A 22,292-nucleotide genomic window follows, 5' to 3' on the forward strand; every position below is an offset into this window, starting at 1 on the left:
AGCTAGCCTCCTTTAAGAAATGTCAGCATGAGCTAACACCACATTCTTCAAGCAACAGAGACAGCACAAGCCTCAGACTGAAGATGTACTGGGGGCATCCAGCTCAGTCCTAAATAGTCAGAGGCCCCAAGAAACAATCGCTGCAAACGCTTAAGTTGTCTCTTCATAGCGGGGCGCCTGGGGAAAAGGAGTGAGTTATGGCTGCTCGCATCAAGGAGACATCTGTCTCCCCTCAGCCTGCCCTTCTTTCAGGAGAATGAAAGATGGACATTATGCTCTCTCAGATGTTACGCACGCATTGTAACTTTATGCCCCAGATCCTTTGCTGAATTAAGATAATTAACAGACTTTATGAAGGGGGGCGACTCATCCCCTTTGACTTTTAACTACGCACATTAGTTGAGAGTATTCTACTAATTTCACAGGGGTAATTAATAACTCGTGTGCATCTCCTTTAACTGCCTGAAAAACAGCTTAATGCCTGTCACCACATCATATAAACCTTCTGGTAATTAATGCCTTCAAATTCCATGAAGAGCACAGTTTGATGATGGATTCTGAAGTTGGCATCCCCGTAATATCCTCATATTTGATAGCTTAATTAAAAAGGAATCACAAGTATATATACAGACACGTATTATGTATATTTTTATAGAGATATATGTAAAGAGTGCTGATAACTTCAGCTGTAAAAAGGCTGAAGACACGTTTTAATTTCATTTACAGAACTAAAGAATGGTAACAAAGCCTCTGCTGTTGTACACACGGTACAGGCACCATTGTCATACAACGGCACCTACGTTCTCAAACAGATCAGCAGTTTGGTGGACTTAGAGCTGGTAGCTATCAGATACATTTCCTCAGACTTAGAGTGGGTTCCCATCACAAAATCATCTGAGAACAGTAGGAAAGAAATGACCTAGTGGCTCAGTCACGTTTACTTTAAGAACCTGCTCAACGCCAGTGAGCGTAACGGGACTAAAAGCTACAGCGGCAGCCAGCAAAGCAATAGTGACGTTACAGAATAACTAATTACATCCTGTGCACTCTGAAGAAGTTTACCTGAGTCTTCATGTTACTGACCTTTACAACGTTCTGGTAAAGGGTGTGGAAACTCTGATGAAGCTGGCAAGTTCTGACACAGGCTAACAAAGTCAGCAAACGTAGATAATGGTGTAATCAGTACTGCATGCTGTACGTGTGCTTCCTTTTTGCCAGGTTGAATTCAGCTGTGTCTAAATCTCACTTGGCTGCAGTTACCAGAAAAGCATTGTACAGTGACATCTACGTCCCTAGTCCCTATACGTTCACCTGCAGAGTCGATCAAAAACTGGAAAAAATTAATTATCTGGGCAGCATTTTCTGTTCTTCTCCATTTCCACAAAAAAAAAAAAAAAAAAAATTGCAGAATTATACAAGGAATGTCTTGAACTTAAAGCTGGTAGCTGAGAACTTCAAGAACAACTGAAGGTCTGCAAAAATGGTTACAGGACCTCTGTGGCTGATGACTTTGAAGGATGCAGTTTGCGAAAGCAGCACTAGGTTATATCATCTCCCAAGGCTTCACAGTTAACAGAGCTGCTGAAATAAGGAAGAAGCTTCACAGCTTTCTGAGCTATTATTTTCACAAGCTGGGGCACTATTCAATTTATTCGCAGTCCACCAGACAGCCTGTCTTCCCTTGTTGAGAATTACAGCCGCAGACTGACAGCTTCTACTCCCAGGTGAACAGAAGAATTTTTTTTAGAGTGGAAGACATCTGTTCAATCTCCTGCTACAAATATATCCATAGAGGAATACTTCAGAACTAGAGATAAACGGAGAGAGATGGCTGGGTTTGTCTGTTTGGACCTTCCTGTGCTATGTGAGCCACAGCAGAACTGGGAGCTCGCACTGGATCACAGATCTGGAAGGAGCTCTAGAGCACCAGACCACTCGGTCTTCAAGAGACTGGAGCGCTCTTGCTCTGTTTTATGATCAGAAACCCTCCTTTTTGTAACTGAAGACTCCAGCAGCATCTCTCTGCCTTGCCTCTTACTGCTCTTTTCCATCCACCAACACTAAGTGCACTCGAAGCTGATCAGTGAAGAAATGCTCTTTTGAAGCAGATCATTGAGAAGATTGTTACTCAGTGCTACTTAGACTTGTTTCACCTTTTTTGTTTGCTGAATGACAAAAAGAAATGACAAAAGCAGATGTAACCCCAAAGCATCTGTCTGGCAGTCCCCAGCATGCAGACAAGAAATGTTCCCAGGACTATGACAGATGGAGCAGTCAGCAGGAGCACTGTGGTTGTACTGCAGTGGAGGCCAACCTGGACGAGCTCAAAGAGGACAAACCTGCAGCAGGGCACCAGAGGAGCTCTCGGGTTTGGGAAAGCGGCCAGGGCAGGAGGATAGAAGTGTGGCACATAAAAGTCAAACAGCATCCTAACAACTCCCTCCCTCAGAAAATAAAATCACTACGGCATTCTGTGCTTTGAAAGCAACCAGTGTTTAACAAAACGAGGGTTAAATAAGGTAACACAGTGCAGGTAAGAAGAGAAAAACCATCAGAAAGCTTCACATTCAAGGATTAAGAGGTAACTGAAATGACAAACTGACTAGAGTGGGGTGTGGAACTGAACCACTACTCAACTCCCAGGCACAGGAGCAGGAGTTTGTCAAGCCGTGGAGGCTGGCAGCACTACAGCTGGCAGGACATCTGCGCCTGGTCATCGTGACATGCCACCTTAAAAAAAACAACACATCACACCGGATGCTGCAACTTGAAGTGCCTGAACGATGGGATGGCAAGCTCTCTGCCAAAAATAAAATAAAATGATAAATCTATTTTCAGCCTGGGAGCTGCTCTGAGTTTATAGAGCAGGCTCACCAGCCAAAAAAACATGGCAAAATGACAAAACAACAAGAGAGCAGGGCAGGCGTTCTTCCGCATGATGGGAATTATCGTGGATTAGATTCAAAACAGGAGGAAGCTGGATGCTCAAGTCGATATGCTACAATGAAAATTAAACTGCAAACATAACTTGGCATGGCCAGCGCATTCACAGAAAGGAAATAACACAAAACATTTGTAGTAACCCTTCAGTAATCCTGAGGTGTCACTTCCTTTGCCCACCTACTATGAGCCATTATGTTTCCTAATTTGTTAGGCAGTAATATCTCACTTCCCACCAAGAAAAAACAAAGGCCATTAGGAAAGGTGTTGTGCAAATGTAGTTTAAATCACAGAAAGAAACGGATAAAAGAATGCAACAATAGAAAGTGAAGTGACAAGAGGAAAGATGACAACGTTTAGGTACGAGGACACGCTGTCACTCTCGGGGATTCAGACACCGCTTAGCTAGCCAAGTCTTGAGTTTAAGAAAGGAAGAAAGGCTACTTCTAGATTGTCTCTATTCCACTGATAAGAGAAAGTTATCAATGCTACACCATCCTTTCCATCCTCTCCAGTCTATGCTGTCTGGAGACTGAAGAGAGGGAGAGAAGCCAGATGGCAGGGGGACATGAGATCCAAAGTCAGCAACAAACCCAGACATAAATTAGTGTCTGGAGGAGACACGGCTTACACTTTGTCATCACAAAAGCTTCCTCTTAACATGGAGCAGCTCAGAGGAACAGAGGAGGGAGAAGTCAAAACAAAACACACAGAGCTCATCTCGAAGATCACTGCTGCCAAAATAGGTGTTTTCTCCTCCATCCAACACATTCTCTCTCGCTCACAGCCAAGTACTGCCAGTAGTTAGTTCCCCTGCACAGGCTGAAGCTTGCCTCAGCCCTCAGTAGCAATTCAAATGATTAATTTGCCAGTAAACAAGCAAATTTGGATTAGCAGCCACATTAGGTCACCACATGGTCAGAACACAAGCAAGGAAAAAGAACTGACATCATCTACCTGGACTCAGGCAAAGCCTTTGACACTGTCCCCTATGATATCCTTGTCTTTAAACTGGAGAAAAACGGATTTGATGGACGGACAATTTGGTGGGTAAGGAATTGGCTGGATGCTTGCAAGAGTTGCAGTCAACAGCTCAATGTCTGAGTGGGGATCAGTAGCGAGTGGTGTTCCTCAGGGGTTGGTATAGGGACTGGCGCTGTTGAACATCTTTGTCAGTGACACAGACACTGAAACTGAGCGCACCCCCAGCAAGTTCACCATTGACACCAAGCTGTGTGGTGCGGTCAGCACGCAGGAGGGAAGGGATGCCATCCAGAGGGACCTGGGCAACCTTCAGGGCCTGTACGAACCTCGTGAAGTTCAACAAGGCCTAGTGTCAGGTCCTGAACCAGGGCCGGGGCAATCCCAAGCACACATACAGGCTGGATGGAGAATGGGTTGAGAGCAGCCCTGAGGAGAAGGGCCTGGGGGTGTTGGTTGATGAGAAGCTCAACATGAGCTGGCAAATGTGTGCCTGCAGCCCAGACAGCCAACCGCATCCTGGGCAGCATCTGCTTTGGATGCTGCCCTGGGAGATGCATTCTTATTTGGATGCATGGCCAGCAGGGAGAGGGAGGTGATTCTCCCCCTCTGCTCTGCTCTCGTGAAACTCCACCTGGAGCCCTGCGTTCAGCTGTGGGCCCTGCAGCACAAGAAGGACATGGGTGTATTAGAACAACTCCAGAGGAGGGCCATGAGGATGATCAGAGGGCTGGAGCACCTCTCCTATGAAGAGGGGCTGAGGGAGTTGGGGTTGTTCAGCCTAGAGAAGAGAAGGCTCCAGTGGGACCTCACAGCGGCCTTCCAGTGCCTAAGGGGAGCTACAGGAACGCTGGGGAGGGACTCCATGTCAGGGAGTGGAATGATAGGACAAGGGGGAATGGCTTTAAAATGAAAGAGGGTAGGCTGAGATTAGATCTCTGGAAGACATTCTTTTACTAGGAGGGTGGTGAGGCCCTGGCACAGGCTGCCCAGAGAAGTTGTGGATGCCCCATCCTTGGAGGTGTTCAAGGCCAGGCTGGATGGGGCTTTGGGCAACTTGCTCTGGTGGGAGGTGTCCCTGCCCATGGCAGGAGGAGTGGAACAGTAGAACAGGATGATTAAGGTCCCTTCTAACCCAAATCATTCTGTGTTTCTATGCAAAGGATACAACCAAGGTTAGGAACAGGAACTAAACTTTCAGTGGAGTTTCAACAGTAGGAAACTGTTAGGACAATCAAATGTGATGCTGACCTTCTTTCTTGCAGCCCCAGAGTGCAGAAGAACAAGCTAAAAAATATCCAACTACCACTCACCTAACCTATAGAAAGAAAACAGGTTCTCTCAATCTTCTTTCCCTTCTCACTCTCTCTCTGCTTCATGCTTCTTATATGGTCACTTCCCCCCAGCCTCCACTGCTCCATCACAGTGTAAGTTCCCTTCCTTCTCTTAATCTCTTATTCATCTAGAAATTCCAGCCTCCAAAGTAAAAACCACTGCTTCTTTTTTTTTAATGCACCTTCCCACTGGTAAGAAATTCATGGCTATTTATAAATTGTTTCCAAGCTATTCCAAAAATTGCTACCTCTGCAATTGCATCCTAGGGCCAATAGCTATCTGTGCAAGCAAGCAGTGATTACCCAAACACCTATCCCTTTTTTTGCTGTAGCAGCTATAGTTACAATTAGAGCAACAAAGTTTCATCTCAAACATTAACATACACAACAGAAGTAATATAATATTTGCTTGTTAGGATTTTTCAGCATCTGGTACACATTGTACTTACTTGGTGCATTCTTCTAAGGACTGTACAAGCATTTGTTGGAAAGAACTTATTTCTTCCAGGTTTCCCATTAAGTATGAAGTGTTTGCTGAGTTTAACCTGGAGCCAAGGTAAATAAAAGGTGTTTAGCTTTGCAGTTATTGACTAATTGTGCTTTAATAAAACCTACTTTTTTTAAAAAAAAAAAAAAAAAAAGCTTCTTTGATCAAGATCAGCCTGTCCTGATCAGCAATCAAGCAGAATAAAAGAAACTTGAAGCAGCAATCCCTGCCTCAAGGATCTCAGGGTCCACACAAGAAAACATGCATTATTCAGTAAAACTGAAGCTTCAACCACATAAACCCTCCCCAGTCCCCAAGTGATCTCCAGCCTTACTTTAGAAGCCAAAACAAACTCACATACTTTTCACTAGCTTGCAGTGGTCGCAGGTAGTTTGAAAGCATTGTCTGTAGCTCCTTAGCGTATTCGTTTTCTGTTTCTAATATATTTTGTAGCACCTGCAATAAATGACAATTGCTAATTGGTATTTTTTAAGAGATCCTTTAAAAATTACTTAGTAATTTTAAAATTTCAAAATTTAAAAGAAGGGTCCTGTATTAAAAATGTTAATATCAAGAGAAAAGCATTAAAGACTATGCATTTATGAAACTCTCAGGAAAAATTACACACATACACACACAAGCCATCCTTCAGTCATATAACAAAAAAGTGGTAACAGAATTTGCTAAAGCAAATTTTAATCATAAAAGTAGAGAGCTATACAGAGTGTTCTTCCAGAGCAAGGAGTAGTTATTCCTCCTGTGTACTGCAAAACACTCAAAGAGCAGAGAATGGTAAAACACATTAGAAGTTGTAAAAGAAACAATGAGCGTTGTTTTCTCAGTCTCAATTACAACTCAGAACAACTTATCTTGCTTGCTAAGTGTTCACTGACTCAGAGAGTGGAAAGGTCAGCTTATAAACACCAAATAACCATCAGCTTTACTTAGCAAAATCCTTAGCCTTGTTGCATTCTTTTTAAACAGGGATGCCTAGGCTTCAACTGTGAGTGCAGTAACGTACACTACCACAAGGAAATTAAAAGTGTATAAGACACAGCACACACTTGCTTTTTGGCTGAATATAAATCCAACAACTGGAATACTCCCAACTACGTACAAGGAAGCATTTTACTGGGCCATCTCCAAGCAGTCTGCTTTAAGATATCCTCCGATGTATTCACATCAAATTCTACCGTGCTTCTAGCAATAAATTAGTTTTTGTCTTCAAGAAGATAATGATCTAGCAGGGGAATCGTCAGAATTAAATGCAGCTCACAGGACAGAGTAAGCTTTGAAAACTTTCTGTAATTTATTGCTCATAAGCCACACCAGAAACCTTTCATTTTGGTGCATGCCGTATTTGTCAAGCCTACAGTAATATCTCATTTCAGCATTTATAGTAACGACTGTAATTGAGTGCATTATTCACTGTTCTAGTCAATACTCTTTCTTAGGAAATAAAAAAAAGCCATTCATTCCTAAATGCAAACCTGATGAAATAACTTTAAATAGTTCAGTATGTCAATGAAGAATTCACTGTTCCTTTCATTGGTGTCATTGATTCTGCTTATTCCTTCAATGCTTCTATTCATTTGGAGAAAGAGAGAGACCACTTTTGAGTTCATTCTTTTGTTGGAAATCTGAACCGAAGATTAAAATGTCTCCATTCTCTGCTAAACACGATGGCAGAAGAATGTCACAGAGAAAGCTATAGCTGTTAAATAGAAAACTGCAGCATGAAGTACAATATGGGTGCACAATTTATTAAAAAAAGCTAAAAACCTTTACCATTTAGACCAGAGGGAACCAAAAAAAACTAAATCCATATTTGCACCAATCATAAATTAAAATCCCACTTTCTAACACAAATATAATACAAAAAAGTTGGTTGTTAAAATGGAAACCTGTAAGTACTTAGGATCCATACAATTCAAAACTAAATGCAAGATGAATCTTTTCCAGCATTGCTTTTCCTACAAAAATCTGCCAGCCAGAAGTCATTATATAGCCATTGGTTAGGAAAAGGAGACAAAACCAAGGATGAAAATGAAATATATTGACAAAGCACTGAACACTATCAGAAAACATCCAAAGACAGGGGGGGAAAAAATTGCTAGCAATCTTGAAGGGCAGATCCATTTTTGCAGAGAGTATTTTCCATCCTTTGCTATAAACAGCTGTCTGAGGAGGCTGAAATGAAAGTTGTTTCATGTTTTAAAACTCAATTATTTTCCTATCTTATTTGGATTTTTATTTGAAGGCTTTATTTGGAATATGTAAAAGGTAGGAGGAAAAAGACTTAAAGGATGGGGAAAAAAAGAATGAGAAAGCTTCAAAAGCAAAAGCAGCAACCTGGTAAGTTACTGGAATAAAGAAAATAAATGTAACTACATAAAACTATGCTACAAAGCCTATGCAAAGCACTAGATACTGCTTTACATTATTCTAGGAGTTCACAGCACTGCACAATACTTTAGACATGCACATAGCTTTAAATGCCTCTTAAAAGAAGTTAAGCCTATTTCCCTTTTTTACAAGCACAGTTTCTACTCCATACAACATTCTTTGAAAATGTTTATAAGAATAATCTTGCTTACACAGTTCTAAAACATCAGTTTGTGACCTCTCGCATCCTTCCAGCTTGACTTACCTACCTCAGGACGAAGCTATGAGGATAAAACGCTTTGAAGCGATAAGTGCTCAGTGTTGCAAGTCAGTATTTTGGCACCAGAGCACCCTTACATTCCTCATATCCACATCTCGCCCGCGAGCTCTGATAATCACCTTTCTTCCCTTTCCTGCCTTCTGCGTGTTCTGGCTGCTGCAGGACCCCATGAGACCTCCGAGACCTTGTTTCCACAACTCCACCACAACATTTGCCCAGACAAGGCTGGGTACCAAAAGAGCAGCATTGAAGCGGCAGCTTTTACAATCCCTAACACTGATGAATGGCAGGCACAGAAAACTGAGCTCGGAGAGCACAAGCTCTCTCAATCACAGGGCATGGAAAATTCAAGCATGATTAACAGCTCCGTCACACAAAACCCCAGTCATCTCCCTAGGGCAAAAGCTACTACCCAAAAATGGGTGTAAGTGATCTAACACAAAGCTGATCACCTTCCACAGAGGGAGAAGAGGCATATTTCACAGCTACGCTTGGACACGATCCCGTAGTCCATGCCCATTTTATGGGAGCAGAAAGGCACTCAGCTGAAACATCATGTTCAGCACTACAGTGATCAACACAATTTTCCTGGGTCACAAAAATCAGACTGTCCTTCTTAAAAACAGGCCCTTAAGAAGGGCAATGTAAATCAGCACAAAAGCATTCCATACCTCAAGGCTCCTCAAAAATTTTCATGAACTTTGATAAATAAAAACGCTTGATCCAACTTGGAAAGCATGACAGGCATGCTCTGTTTTCCAATCACTTATCAAATACTTCAATGAAAAATGAAGTCATCCAAATGCTCCCACAAGGGAGAAAGTTGCCCGTTTTGTTACCTGCTTTTAGAACAGCTGCTTAACCTCCGGGCAGTTGCCTTGTAAGCAGAGGCAACAATTTTATTTGGGACACCAAGTTTTAAACTCTCAAGGGATTAACGAGTCAATGTACCCTGTACTCTCTGCAACACCTAGTGCAAGGAGCAGCTAATAAAGCACACTGAAATAAACATCTAGGTGGTCTGTATTCCCAACTTCAGATGGAGCCACGTGAATCCACAAATACAGAACATGCTTACAAGAGGGTAAAGAACAAAATAAAATGGTGAAAGCAGTCTCATCTTCATTAAATGCACCGTGCCATTAGCCTATGCATTCATCTTCCAAGAAGGGGAAATTAGCAGAGCCTCCCCTACCCCTTCCTGAGCTACGTCTGAACCTCTTTTGATTCTTTTTCCTCAGGCTGACCAACGCACCCACAGCTGCTGCCTGCACCACAAATCTCTGCCTAGGAAAGACAGCAAAAAATAATCATGAGGTTTACACATGGAGGAATAATACAGTCACAACTTACAGGTAGCAAGGAGTCCCAGGATACTGGTCTCAAAACATGCAAGTCAAGAGACTTTAACACAGCTTTTAACTTAACTCAAGCTACAAACTTTCAGCTACAGTTGCTACAGGTTTATTAGGAACTGCCCTGGTCCTGCCTTAAGTCTGGGCCCAATTTTGGTATCAGTGCAGACTGACAGAACATCAAGCACAGGGAAGTCCCATGCCTGTGAGAAGGATCAACTACAAGAAGCTAAAGTTACAGCTGACATAGCAAAACAGAACAAAACCTCAGTTCACAGTTTAAACATTAATCTACATATAAATATCACTACGTATTTAATAATTACTTTCAATAATTATCTTGTAGTTATATTGCAAATACAAGCACTTTTTTTTTTTTTTTAAAAAAAAAGAAAATATAGATGCCAGCTATCCTAATTTATGGTTTAGGAACAGCAATAGGGTCTTACCTCTCTGAAACCAAGTGCATGCTATAGCAAAGCCTCTCATTCTTTAAACAAAAATAACAACATGATGAGCTTAAAAATTGGGGGCATTTGCTACACTGTGGGGAAAAAAAGGTGCAAACAAGATAATTACCCAGTTCACTGCAAACAGACTTAAGAACACTACTCTAGGGCCATCTATGCTACGATGAATGGGTCATTCTTCTACCTCATGACATAATTTATCCTCTACAGTTCATAAATAGCTAGCACTCAGACTGTGGGAATCTTACTACATCAGTTGAACACACCAAGGTAGTTGTACCTGAGCAAGGTGAAAAATAACCTGATTTTAAGAGTATGATGGTCACCAATATCATTTTTATTTTTTTAATCTTTTAAAACAAAAAAAATACAGACAATTTTAAAAGGCAGCTATGGCTAGCTGTTTCCAGAACTGGAGAGTAACTCAAGCCTCCACAATAATAAAAATAAGGTTATTCAGTGAACACAAATATAAAAAGCAAACAAAGATATTACTTCAAAATTGCATGGTCTTTTGTAACTTCACCTCCTTAGCTATGGTTTTAGGCAAATTCAAACATTTATTTCCATTTATTTTCACTGAAGTACACTGGTACTCCAAAAATTGTTCTAAATTACTAAATAAAAATTGCAACCACCAGTTTACCAGTGTCCAAAATGAATTGCATCTTGAGTTATAACTAAGCCTCTGTTACTTTACCATCACATTATGTATATTTATTATTACTTTATGTAATAGTAGGACCTATCAAGAGAAATCACAAATTATTTTATAGAAAAATATTTATCACTGACTTTTTTTTTAAACCTAAAGAGCTGCCAATTTCCTTTGATTAAAATTTCCACATAGTTTTATAGTAAATGGAAGTAAAAGCATCATTCTACCTATAGAAGCAACTAAATCCTTCTTTCACTGCATTCATTTCAGTTTACTCATAGGGAATATGTAGGCTTCAACATCTTTGCTACTACACACTACAGCAACTTTGAAAAAAGCTGACTATGAAAAAAGACTATAAAGAGACAGTGCAAAAAATAAAAACGAAAAGCTATCGGATATTTGGTTGCTTGATATAACACAGTAAGAGCATTACTTCCTGCAATTTGAAGGAATGGGTCTGCACAGGTATTATTCATTGTGACTAGCAGGTGGGGAATACAATAGCCAAAGAATCACAGCCCTCCATTGATTCATTAATTCATGGATGATGAATTAGAGCTGTTGGCAGAGGCACCATGTGAGTGGGGAGGAGCAGGAGGTTGCTTCAGTGTTTTCAGTTAGTGCCCAACATGCAAAACTGCTCTGTTCTTCCAGGTGGTTCATGTTATTTACGCCACAACCACAAGAGATGAAAGCATAAAATGATGCTTTATGAGCCTGCTAAAAGCTGACAAATAAAACAAACTTTAAAAAAAAAAAAGAAAACCTGGCAGTGGAACCAAAGAAAAGGAAAGAAAAGCTTGTGCTTTCTTTTTACACCAGCAGGGAGCAGTGGTTAACAAAAAGCATCTTACTGTTTTTCCTTCGAAAAGTATTCTGTTAGTAAACAAAGGTTTCTCAAAATGGTTACAACAGGAATAAAGATAATTTGGGTGTGTTTCTTACATGCATCTACTAAAGATGTATGGGTACTAGACTAAAGAATCCTTACGTATTTTTAGAGGCTGATTCTGATTCTGTACAGCTTTTGCCATGAAATCAATTGATTAGCGTAAGGACAAGGTTCCCAAAGCTAATTATTGAGTTGATTCATAAGCATAAATACAAAAAGGCAAATTCATTGCAAACGTTCAATGTCATCTTCAACAGAAAGTACAAAATATTCTTAATTCTTTAAATTCAGCAAAATTTCGTTAATTCTTGGTGATCAGGGAAGAGTGCCTGCATATTTGGGTGGGGGTGAGAGGAGAAAAGGGAAGTTAGCAGCTAGCCAAGCAAGCAAAATGAGCACAATATATTACAGTAACGCATATCACTCACTTCAGACTACAATTTTGCATCACACTTAAAAAATCCATGTGTGTGATATTCCATTTAACAGCGATCCTATTTCTAGAGAAGTCACAAAAACCCCTATCTAGTTTTGGCACTGAGGGTCTGTAAGACTGCCCATTTCTCTGTAGCAATACATTTAGTGAAATGAGGTTCTACTGTATATAAAAGCACACAAGGAAGAAAAAGGCTCACTCACCACATTGTAATAGCTTTTGTTGATTGCAGACGTATCGAAGCCTTTAGGTGGACTCTTCAGCGTACCTGATTTGGGGGAGACTGGCTTTTCTGAAATAAAAGGTATTTTTTGTGTGAACTCGGTGCAGTTTCATAGCTCAACACTAGAGGTCAAACAAACTGCTTTCAAATATTTATAGTAAGATACAATGAAAATAATGCTTTTTACCTTACAGCGTCTCTTTTTGATCTCTGACACTTGACCTAATGCACAACCAAGTGAAGATGCTTGTGAGACTGTATTTATCAGGACACTACGGTGTTTTGGGTTGTTTTAAATAAGCAGGATTGTCTAATATGCAAACACTGGATAAGCCTTTTAGTTGTATGTAATCCAAAAAAAGCATCAAAACACACCTACTGAAAGCTTTACCTTTATTTTAAAAGCAAGCTGGTTTTTCAAATGCATCGTAATAAACATCCATGAATAATTTAACTTGAGTTTACCTGATACCTCAGGTCTTTAAGAATAAATTATGCAAGTCTCAGAGATCTGCCTTTACAGCAGAAGCCCAGCCAGCCACGTTAAGGGACAGCTGTGGGAAATCCCCATTTCAGTAGAGCTGACCAAGGAAACAGCATCACAAGCAGAACAGCCCACGGGGTACCAGCCCTTGCTGGACTGTGTGCTGGGTACAGTAATTCGGTGCTTCTTCGGGCTGCCCAGCTGCAGTCCCAGACATGCACCCTTGCATGTCCGCAGGCAGGAGGGCTGGATGGGCTGGCAGGACCAGAGGGTTTAGCCAGCAGTCCTCAAGGGGAATGCTCAGTCCCCAGGAGCACTCGTGGGGCATCTTTAAGGGGATTTTCTCTGTATTGCACTGCCACTCTCCTCAAAGAAGCTATTCTGAAAATGTAGTATGGTCATAAAGCTACTAAACACGCACAGAAACACTTCTTACCACGTTCAGAGACAACATCCTATTAGTTAAGATCCCAATACCCAGAGTCAGCCAAAAGCTGACACACAGCTACTCATTTATGTATGATATATAATGCTACACATTTATGGGGCAGTCACAGCTTGTTTCCTTGTACTGAACGATGGAAATGATGCTGTTTGTATAAACTTGGTGATTTACTTTCATTCTCTCTGGGAGCACTCAGCTGATCCTATGATTTATAGCGACTTTCAGGTCCACCACAAACCTCGAGTGCCATTAATCACATGCCCAAAAACATGAAAGGAGAGACCAAACAGCCTGATATGCTTGGGGAAGAAGGTAAACACCTGCCACTGAACTCCATCAGAATACAGATGTCCGACCCTTGTTAATCTGGCAGGAGCTGGCTGCTCATAGAATAGGGGCTCTTCTTCCAGCTACTTCGTCATCTTAAAGGGTGTAAGAACACATCTATTTCCCTACCATTGTGCTTCTGTCCTAAGCTGCTGAAGACGGGAGATTTCTGCTGAAATACAGTTATTTCTGTTACCAGCTGTTCAGCTGAAATCAGTTATCCAGAAGAAACACAAGAACAAATTCAGGTTTAAAAAGAGGAAAGAAAAAAGCATCACACATTAGAGCCATTTTGCCTGAACAGCCATCATCAACGCTCAGCTTTTAAAACGCAAAGGCCATTTCTGTTGTAGAAACACAGAATCAGACACAGCAAATCAGTCCATCTGTCTGTCACGTCTGGTATCCTGCCTCCGAGCCCTGCCTGGCTTCACAAGGAGCAGTAAGACAGCCTTGTTGCAATTACACAGCGCATCGCAGAGGAGAAAACCCTGATCTTGCATATAAGGAATCACTTCCTCAGCAAAAAAACAAGATAAGTGTTACTTATCACCCTTCACGAGAGAACAGAGTACTTGCACAAGCATACAGCATAATTCAGCCAACGTTTGGAGCAGGTGTCACCCCAGCCAAAATGCTGGGAACACGTAAAGGTCTCCAATCAGGGAATCCACAGGTTTCAGAGGCATTAGCAAAGCCCTGGCACCTTGCCTGTTCCAACACAGGCGCTGGTCCTCAAAGCACTGCGAGCTGCAGCTTCCCAAGCATGACCTAAGCCAGACACCCGGCTTTCCCATACAGCAGGCTCTTCCTTCTGCCTGCTTTTCTCCTCGTCCCAGTGTAAACCTGTCCCATTAGTGCTGAAAAAGCGGCAAGAATACATACAGCACACGAGCAGATCCAAACCGAACAAGCACCTGCTCAAGTACTGGTCTCATTTATTTTTGCCTGTAGAACAGCACTTGACAAGAGAACAAAATATCCCTCCAAGCGTGTATGGGTGGGGAGAAGAAAAGCAGCACTTCCCTTTCTTTTTTTTCTTAATTATTTTTAAAGCTGAAAGTGTGTTTGTCCTTCCCTTGAGCACCACAGGATGGGACCAGCAGATACACTTCACTCTTCCACTATACCCTGCCTTTTCCTGTGACCTGATTTATTGATTTATTTTAAAGCCATCCAACCAGAACTATTAACACTGATGTGTGCTGGGCCTGCTACCAGCAGAACTGCCAGGAAAGCCTGACAGAAGAGAAGCTAGACAGTAATCAAACATGAATTTCATTGAAGAGTTAGAAAACGTTTGCAAAACCAAATGTCTTTTTTTTCAAAACTGTATCATCATCTGCATAATCATGCCATTTAAAGGGGTTACAATGTTAATACCCAGAAAGTCACCGTGTAATGTTTTGTTATTGTTTTTTAAACTGATTAGCTAATAGCAGTCACTATATAAGTGTCTCCCAGCTTGGCCAAATGCTAGTCTTTTCCTAAGGTAACTCTCAAAGTCTCCAAACCTCTCTACTGTACAAACCAGAAGCAGCATTACCAGATAAGACCCCACCTAAACCTGAAGATTCCCCCCACTCTATGTAAGAAATAAAGAACTCATTAAGGCCACACTGTCAAATACCTGAATCTTCCACCCTGTCACGTGCAACATAACAGCAGCATGAAGATTTGGGAAAAAAGTATTTCAAAATACTCCTTGACTAACAATCAAAAAACACTTAGAAAAGCAAGGTGTTACAGGGCTTGAGAAGGGCACTGTAAGCATGCTCACGGAAGATGCAGAGAGAAATGGACTGTCTTTCTTTGATCCTTACAGTGTAGGTACATACCTGAAAAGAAACTAGGACTACAGTTTCGCTCTTTTATTTGGAAATTTGATCATAAGCACAGAATTCCAAACAAATCCTCTTTTATCCATTCCAGAGAAGAGAAAGAGTCGACAGCAAAATAAGTTTGAGATGGGAAAGGATTTTTATTTCCCCTGAATTTATAGTAATTTTTCAGCCTAAGAAAACTAAACGCCATACTTTGCTCAAAAAGCTCATTATCTTTTCTACAACCACTCGGAACAAGCATCATACACGTGGCACCATTCTTTCTGTGCTGGCACTACTTGAACCAAGTGCACGTTCCCTTCCCCAGGAGGAAGTGAGCACACGGGAGTGCTCCAGGAAGGCGAGCAGTCTCACAGAAGCCAGAGGGAGCAAGCCCTTGTAGCACTGGGAACGTGCCTACAGAGCACAGGGAGAGGAAGAGCTTAGCAGCAAACTCTTCTGATGGTGAGAAGTCGAAGTTAAACCTGGGAGCAGCTCCTCTCAGCCCCAGGGAATCAGGCATCAGGCAGGGTTGCAAGGACTGGCAAGAATCCAAGTGCACTCGGTACTAACCTTGGCCTCACAGCTTTCCTGCTTAGGAAAGTTACTTTACCCAGTGAAGTATACTTGAAAGACTAAAATAACCTCAGCTTCAGTTGCTGGCAGCTTTTGGTTCTCATAGATTCAGTGCTAAAAGCTGCTTCCATTCTGGAGCCTTGCTGCTGACCCAGGTTCAGGAGTCAGGCGACATCAGAACTGATGAAATCCAAACAAAATCTGCCCAACAATGTTTTAGATGAGTAACGATGGTAAGAGATATTCAGCCTGTCAAAAAGACTGCTGCAAAACTGCAGACAAGAAAAAGCATGCTTTGGGAATTGTTTTTCAGGATAAGCCCCATCTGAGAGACCTCTGAAGAACATTAAAGCTAAGGCTTTATATCCTGACTACGCCTAAGAGGATCTAGTTGACAATGACAGAGACACACAGATCTAAGAGTCCAGCACTCTGCAAACAGGGACTGTAGGCAGCATAACAAGGAGGAAGTAAGATAATGCAAGTGGAGAAGAACGAGTTTAAAAATTGAGTTTTAACCTCACAGCTTGAGTTTGCAACCAAGCATCTGTCTGGCTGCCTAAAAAAAAGTTACGCCAATGTTTTTAGTGTGGCCATAAAGAGGTGTTTTGATTGGAGCTATGACAAGGTACACAGTGGTAAAGCTTCTCAGAGCTCATGGGTAGTTACAAGAGCAAAAGGGTTGTCCCCAGTCTCTGAAAGCAGAGACAGGGAAGAAACAAACAGCAGATCGCATCACCCACATCAACGTCCTGGTCAATGAAAAAGCATGGTTAGTTCTGATACATGGTTGTGAAGATGACATTTACAGGCGGCACCTTCACTATGTGATTTTCAGGGTAATCTTTGGTGTAAGAGTGCAGCCTGAACAAAACAAGGGGAAGGTATGTGAACAATAAAGGGAAAAGTTATCACAAATACTTTACCTTACGAAGCTGTCTCTAATCTAACAGTAGATTTTGCTATAATTCAGGATATTTCCTGCAGGAGTCATTTGCTTCCATTTGCTTCAAAGTACTAGAACTGTCTAGGTTTGGGGTTTTCTGTGGGGGAGGTGGCTGGGGTGACAGGAAATCCCACACTATTTAAGCCCAAAGTACCAACTCAAAGCACATCAGTGTCAGAGCCAACGTCTCGCATTCTAGAAATTCAGACTGAAGAAGTCACAGCAGCCCAACTGCAACCGACAGACGGTAAAAGGACGTGGGAGTTCTCTGCAAGCTTAGTGTTTCCTCAAAACCCCTACAGCACTCTTTATAGTGAACCGGGGGAGGAGTACAAGTTCCTAAGCCCTAATGATTTCCGTGAATGAAGGTCAGTAAATGCAGTCAAGCTTAAATAAGAAACATTAGTTCTTAATCAGTCCCAACTACCCACCTCCATGCAAAACAGAGTTGTATAAATACACCCTCCTTCAGAACTCACCATTGGATTTTATTTCTCGTACGTAATTACTTGGAAACCACCCTGTTTTGCCGTTCAGAGTTCCTTCCCACCAGCCTCCTTCTTCCACTCTTGTAACGTGAATAATATCGCCTTTTGAAATAGAAAGTTCATCTTCATTCGTCTGTTGAAAATTAAATTTCGCTCTCACCACCAACTGATGGTTGCTGTTATCTGTCATGTCCTAGAAAGGATAAAAATGGGTAACTTTAGATATTTAAACAATTATTTCATGAACAAACAAACATGCATAGAATTAAAATAGTGTGTGTGTGCACATGCCAGCCCTCTCCCCCCACATGTTTTTATTCTAAGGATTTGCAAGGATGATTTGCTATTTCTAGTGCCTCTGACATTTATATCCATGGATTTCTACCAGTCCCAGGTGCGTATCATCTTATTACAGCTCCTTAAAATCAGAAGCAGGTAAACAGAGCTAAAAAACGAGACTAAATCATACTCTCAACAAACAAACAAAAACCCACAATTTCTATTTTCTGTATAAACTGAAACTGCCCTTGGCAACTAAGAAGGCATAACAGCTTTACATCAGAGAGTTTTCTAACCCATTCTGGACTGGGAATAGTGGTACTGAGTTAAACCTAACTCAAGACCTCTAATTCTGGACAGCGGAGAGCTTGCAGCTTTTTCCCTGCCAATAATGGGTTGTGTTGGAAGGTTCCACACTGGGACATGCACATCAGTGCTCTGCCCATGGATGAAAACAGTGCTCTTCCACAAAACCTAAGAATCAGTTCAATAATTGAGTTTAAGAGTACTTTGTGCCACACTCACAAATCATTTGCCACAAGGTTAGCACAGGTGCAAGTCTGAAGCACGTCAGACTTGCAGCTGCCCATACACATGCTCATTCCCTGTCAAAAATGTGAAGGCAGTTTATGGCTCTGTAATAACTAAATGCTAACAGCTACTCTAACAAGTCTTTCAAAGGAATGGTGTTCAAACTTGGCATTTTGTTCTTGGATTTCTGTATTCCTCTATTTCATTTAATGAGAATTAGGACTAACTGCTATGTTAAAATAGCTAAAAAAAAGCTAAATACATGAACAGCTTTAAATAATCCAAACACAAACCACTGCACTGTAACCAAGAGAACAAGATTACTAATCATGCCAGTCTTTACTACAATTAAGGCCTACTTATAACCAAAATAAAAGTAATTTAAGTGAGAAAACAACTGTAAGCGATCCTAGTCAGCCATCCAGGTAAGAGATTTTCACTTACACGCTGGCTGTGTACTTGAGGTGATTAAAATATCTGCTGTGTAATGTCATTAGAATCATACTACATGTCAGCTCAGTTGATATTCACAGCAATTACGTTATTTCATCACATCTCAATTTAACAATCAGACTGTTAGTGGCTGAGAAACTGTAGGAAAATGAGGGCAAATGAAACATTGAAAATACACAGAAAGCCCCAGGATACCGCAAGTCACAAAACATCTGACAATGGCATAGATCCAGTTAAGTGTCTCTGCCTTAGTCTGTGCTTGCACATCACGCGTTCCCATTTATTACAATTGCTCAACAAGAAAACTCATTTTGCCTTCGTAAACAGTAAAAAGCCACAAAATAGACAACAACATTGCATAGTGACATCAGCTACAGCCCATGCCCTTTCTCAGGCTCTCCAGCAGAACCAACTGAGTAACAACTGGTGAGAACTGTTCCCAACTGATCATCTACAGCAACAAAACCAAACCAAGTATTTTCTTGGTGTTGGTCACTAGCTCTCTTCTCCTTGCTCTAGCATTTTTCCACCCCTTTGTAACCATCTACAAAGCTGCTCAAATCACTAGATTGATACAAACACTTAAAATTCATTAGTTCAGTGATCCAATTAACAGCTGGTCTCAAATGGTTTCACCAGCAAAACGGAGTGGGTGGCAAACAGCAGAGTGGGAGCTGGAATTAGTGGCCTAGGGCAAGAACTTGCATGGGCCCTGCTACCAGAGAAAACACGTCAAACCACACCTAAGAAAGTTTAAGCAGAGCACTGCGGTAAGGTTCCACATAGCAATCATCACATAGTTCAAAAATGCCTCCCCTAAACATGAAAAAAGCAGTTTACAGTGGGGAGTCTGAACCCTTCCTATAAACCTTCCTATAAACCTTTTAGTTGCTAAAAGCACCTTTCATCAGTTATTTTCAGTGCAGTAGTCCACCCTGATTTCAGCTGCACTGTGAAACAACTGCCCGTGCCACCCAGTTACCTGAAAGCTATTTGGAGGATTCACCTTGAAAAGCAAAGAATAACTACCAGTACTACCAACACAAGAAGTACTACTCTTGCTGAGGTTTCATCCCTAAACTCACTAAGTCAGTATAGCTGAAGATGAACATGAGATTTTGCCTTTGTAAGAGCAAGTCCTTACACTTCAGAAGTAACTTCTGGAAAGACACTACATATGCAGACAACAAGGAATGGTAAGTGAGGGAGGTAAAAAAACAACAACAAAATACCTAACAGTTCTCAGAAAAGTTGCATGTATTTTGGAACATAAACAAGCTGTAAACATAGAACTTCAGTCTTGAACTACAGAGGTGAAAGAAAGCAAACAGTCAACAGTTGTTTGCTACACTATTGTTTACTTATCAATTTAGTCAAAAAAAAACACCTCAGCATGTTTCAGTTCTAGAACTTACCAGACTCCGATACTGTCCCTGAAAGAGCTTCGAAGTTCTACTGTGTAAAGACTGCGACCCCAGAGAATCAAAGGACTTTATCCGATGAGATGAGGGACGTGCACATACAGAGTCGCTGCCCAGCCCGATGTCTGGAGAAGGGAATAAAAAGCAAATGTCAGAATTTGACAGATTTGCATACAGCTTTCTGCCCACTCCTGAAACGCTCACGTACTTAAAACAGATTTGAAGTATCCGTGGTTGCTCAATAATTCAAGATTTTAAGAAAATGAAGTATGAACTGAAACCCAGAGCCACTGTCTGTTTCTTCCACGTACAGACAGGAAAACAGCCTGAGCTATTTAGGAAGAGGAGGGTTAGGATTGTGTTTCTTCATTCCTACCCGCTACCAGTCTATTTAAAGGTAATTAGACAAAATCGTTTTAGCCAGTGGCCAAGACATTTGAATGCAGAAAGCTTGCTTGAAGTAAAGCCAGCCACATCTGTTTCTTAATTCTTCCCCCCAACCACGGCCATCTCCCTCTCAATTAAGACATTCTTTCCACCGCCTTCCTACGGCCCTCTCTCCCGGCCTTTTTGCCAGCTCAGCTACTTCTTCTCTGAGGGCAAGGGGGAAGAAAGGGGCAGAAAGGAAGCAAGTTGCTCACTTGGAACAAGGAATACCTCACCCCCTGCAACTTCTCCCCGTTTCCACTTGCCCCTCTCACAAAAAGCACATCTGCTTGAGGAGTTCACCCAAAGGGCTGACAGCGAGGGGGCAGCAGGGCCCAGGCCACCACCCCAGCTAGGAGCGGGGCAGTGCAGGCCCAGCAAGGCCTGTGTGTGACAAGCTGATCCTTTTCCTCATGTTTTCCACATCCAAGGATGTTATTTAGTGGGCTTCTGAGCTCCAAAGAGCCCTGAAAGCAATGTAGCAGTGTCACTATCTAGTGACATCCAGGTTTGGGACTAGCCAAGTCTCCCACCTGCTCTCCTGGCTTTTATGCCCCTTAACCTTTCCTAGCAGCTCGCTGTGCCTCCCATCACTTGACCTGGATCAGAGGTACAGAGACAAACACATTCTCCTACTGTCGCTTTCAGATTAAGGCAAACAATGGTTAAGCAATCCTAGTTATTTTGGGTGAAAGACGCGACACACGCAGGTTCAGCTCCATAAAGAGACTGGTGAACAAAGTACAGCTGCTGCTCCGTGGCACATCCGAAGGGACAACTCGATTAACCCACAAGAAGCCTTCCAGCTTCAGCACAGCATCCAACAGCAGCTGAGGTGCAGGGGAAGGGCGAGAGTGACACGGGCAATGAGGACAGAAGGAAAATGTTGGCAAAGGATGCTCAGCCACTGCAGGGTTGCAGCAAACACCTTCCTCACGTGCATCCTTAAGTGAGTCATTATTATGCTCCAAAAATCATTATCCTTCAGGAAATACGTGATGAACTCCCAAGTCAAATGGTGCGATATTAGAACTATTCATCCTAACTTGCATATTTCGTATGGGTAGTATCATTACACACTGAAGTCTTAAAAAACCTCACACTTTGAACTGGCTTTCTTAAAAGCATTTGAAGGGCACTGCATTAATATAAACACTGCTGATTTGATTACAGTCCATACAAAAAAAAAAAGGCATCTTTTTTCCAAAAGCCCTTTTTCATTTATTTTTTTTTTTTTTTTTTTTATAAAATGCTTAGAGAGAAATGAGACTAGATCATGGCCTTCATTTGTAAATCATACCATTATGGTTAATTCCAGTGCTCCCCAAAGCTTTCAAGTTGTAGTAGTAAGAGAAAGAACTGACAGAACTTCAGGATTAAAAGTAACCTGAAACATCTCCATGCCCATTTTGTTATGGTTCCTGTCTGCAGTCAAGTAGGAGAATAGACACACCACCAAATCCAACATTAAACCTAGGGGCAGTTCACCCAGGAAAAGAGCATGAGGTTTATTCACTGTGGCATGTTCCAGCTTCTGGGCAACCATAAAATGCTCTATGTAAAAACTGCTTAAGCATGGCCTGATTTCCAGTGTTTTCTGTTTTACAACAGCACAACTAATAAGCCACCACAAGAGCACCTTTTGAGGC

At 41.7% G+C, this 22,292-nt stretch overlaps 1 protein-coding gene across 6 annotated transcripts in view; it reads right to left on the bottom strand.

The window, feature by feature from the left end:
* Positions 1-22,292, bottom strand: part of ARHGEF7 (Rho guanine nucleotide exchange factor 7) — a 110,805-nt gene that overhangs the window by 47,769 nt on the left and 40,744 nt on the right. For all 6 annotated transcript variants that reach the window (XM_068678402.1, XM_068678386.1, XM_068678393.1 and 3 more), the window contains 5 exons: positions 20,212-20,342; positions 17,525-17,726; positions 12,425-12,513; positions 6,104-6,198; positions 5,705-5,800 (listed from right to left, as the gene is read on the bottom strand). In XM_068678402.1, the coding sequence (XP_068534503.1) occupies positions 5,705-5,800; positions 6,104-6,198; positions 12,425-12,513; positions 17,525-17,726; positions 20,212-20,342 (613 nt within the window). The remainder of the gene's footprint in view (positions 1-5,704; positions 5,801-6,103; positions 6,199-12,424; positions 12,514-17,524; positions 17,727-20,211; positions 20,343-22,292) is intronic.

Source organism: Anas acuta, chromosome 1 (assembly GCF_963932015.1).
Source record: "Anas acuta chromosome 1, bAnaAcu1.1, whole genome shotgun sequence".
Classification (NCBI taxonomy): Eukaryota; Metazoa; Chordata; class Aves; order Anseriformes; family Anatidae; genus Anas; species Anas acuta.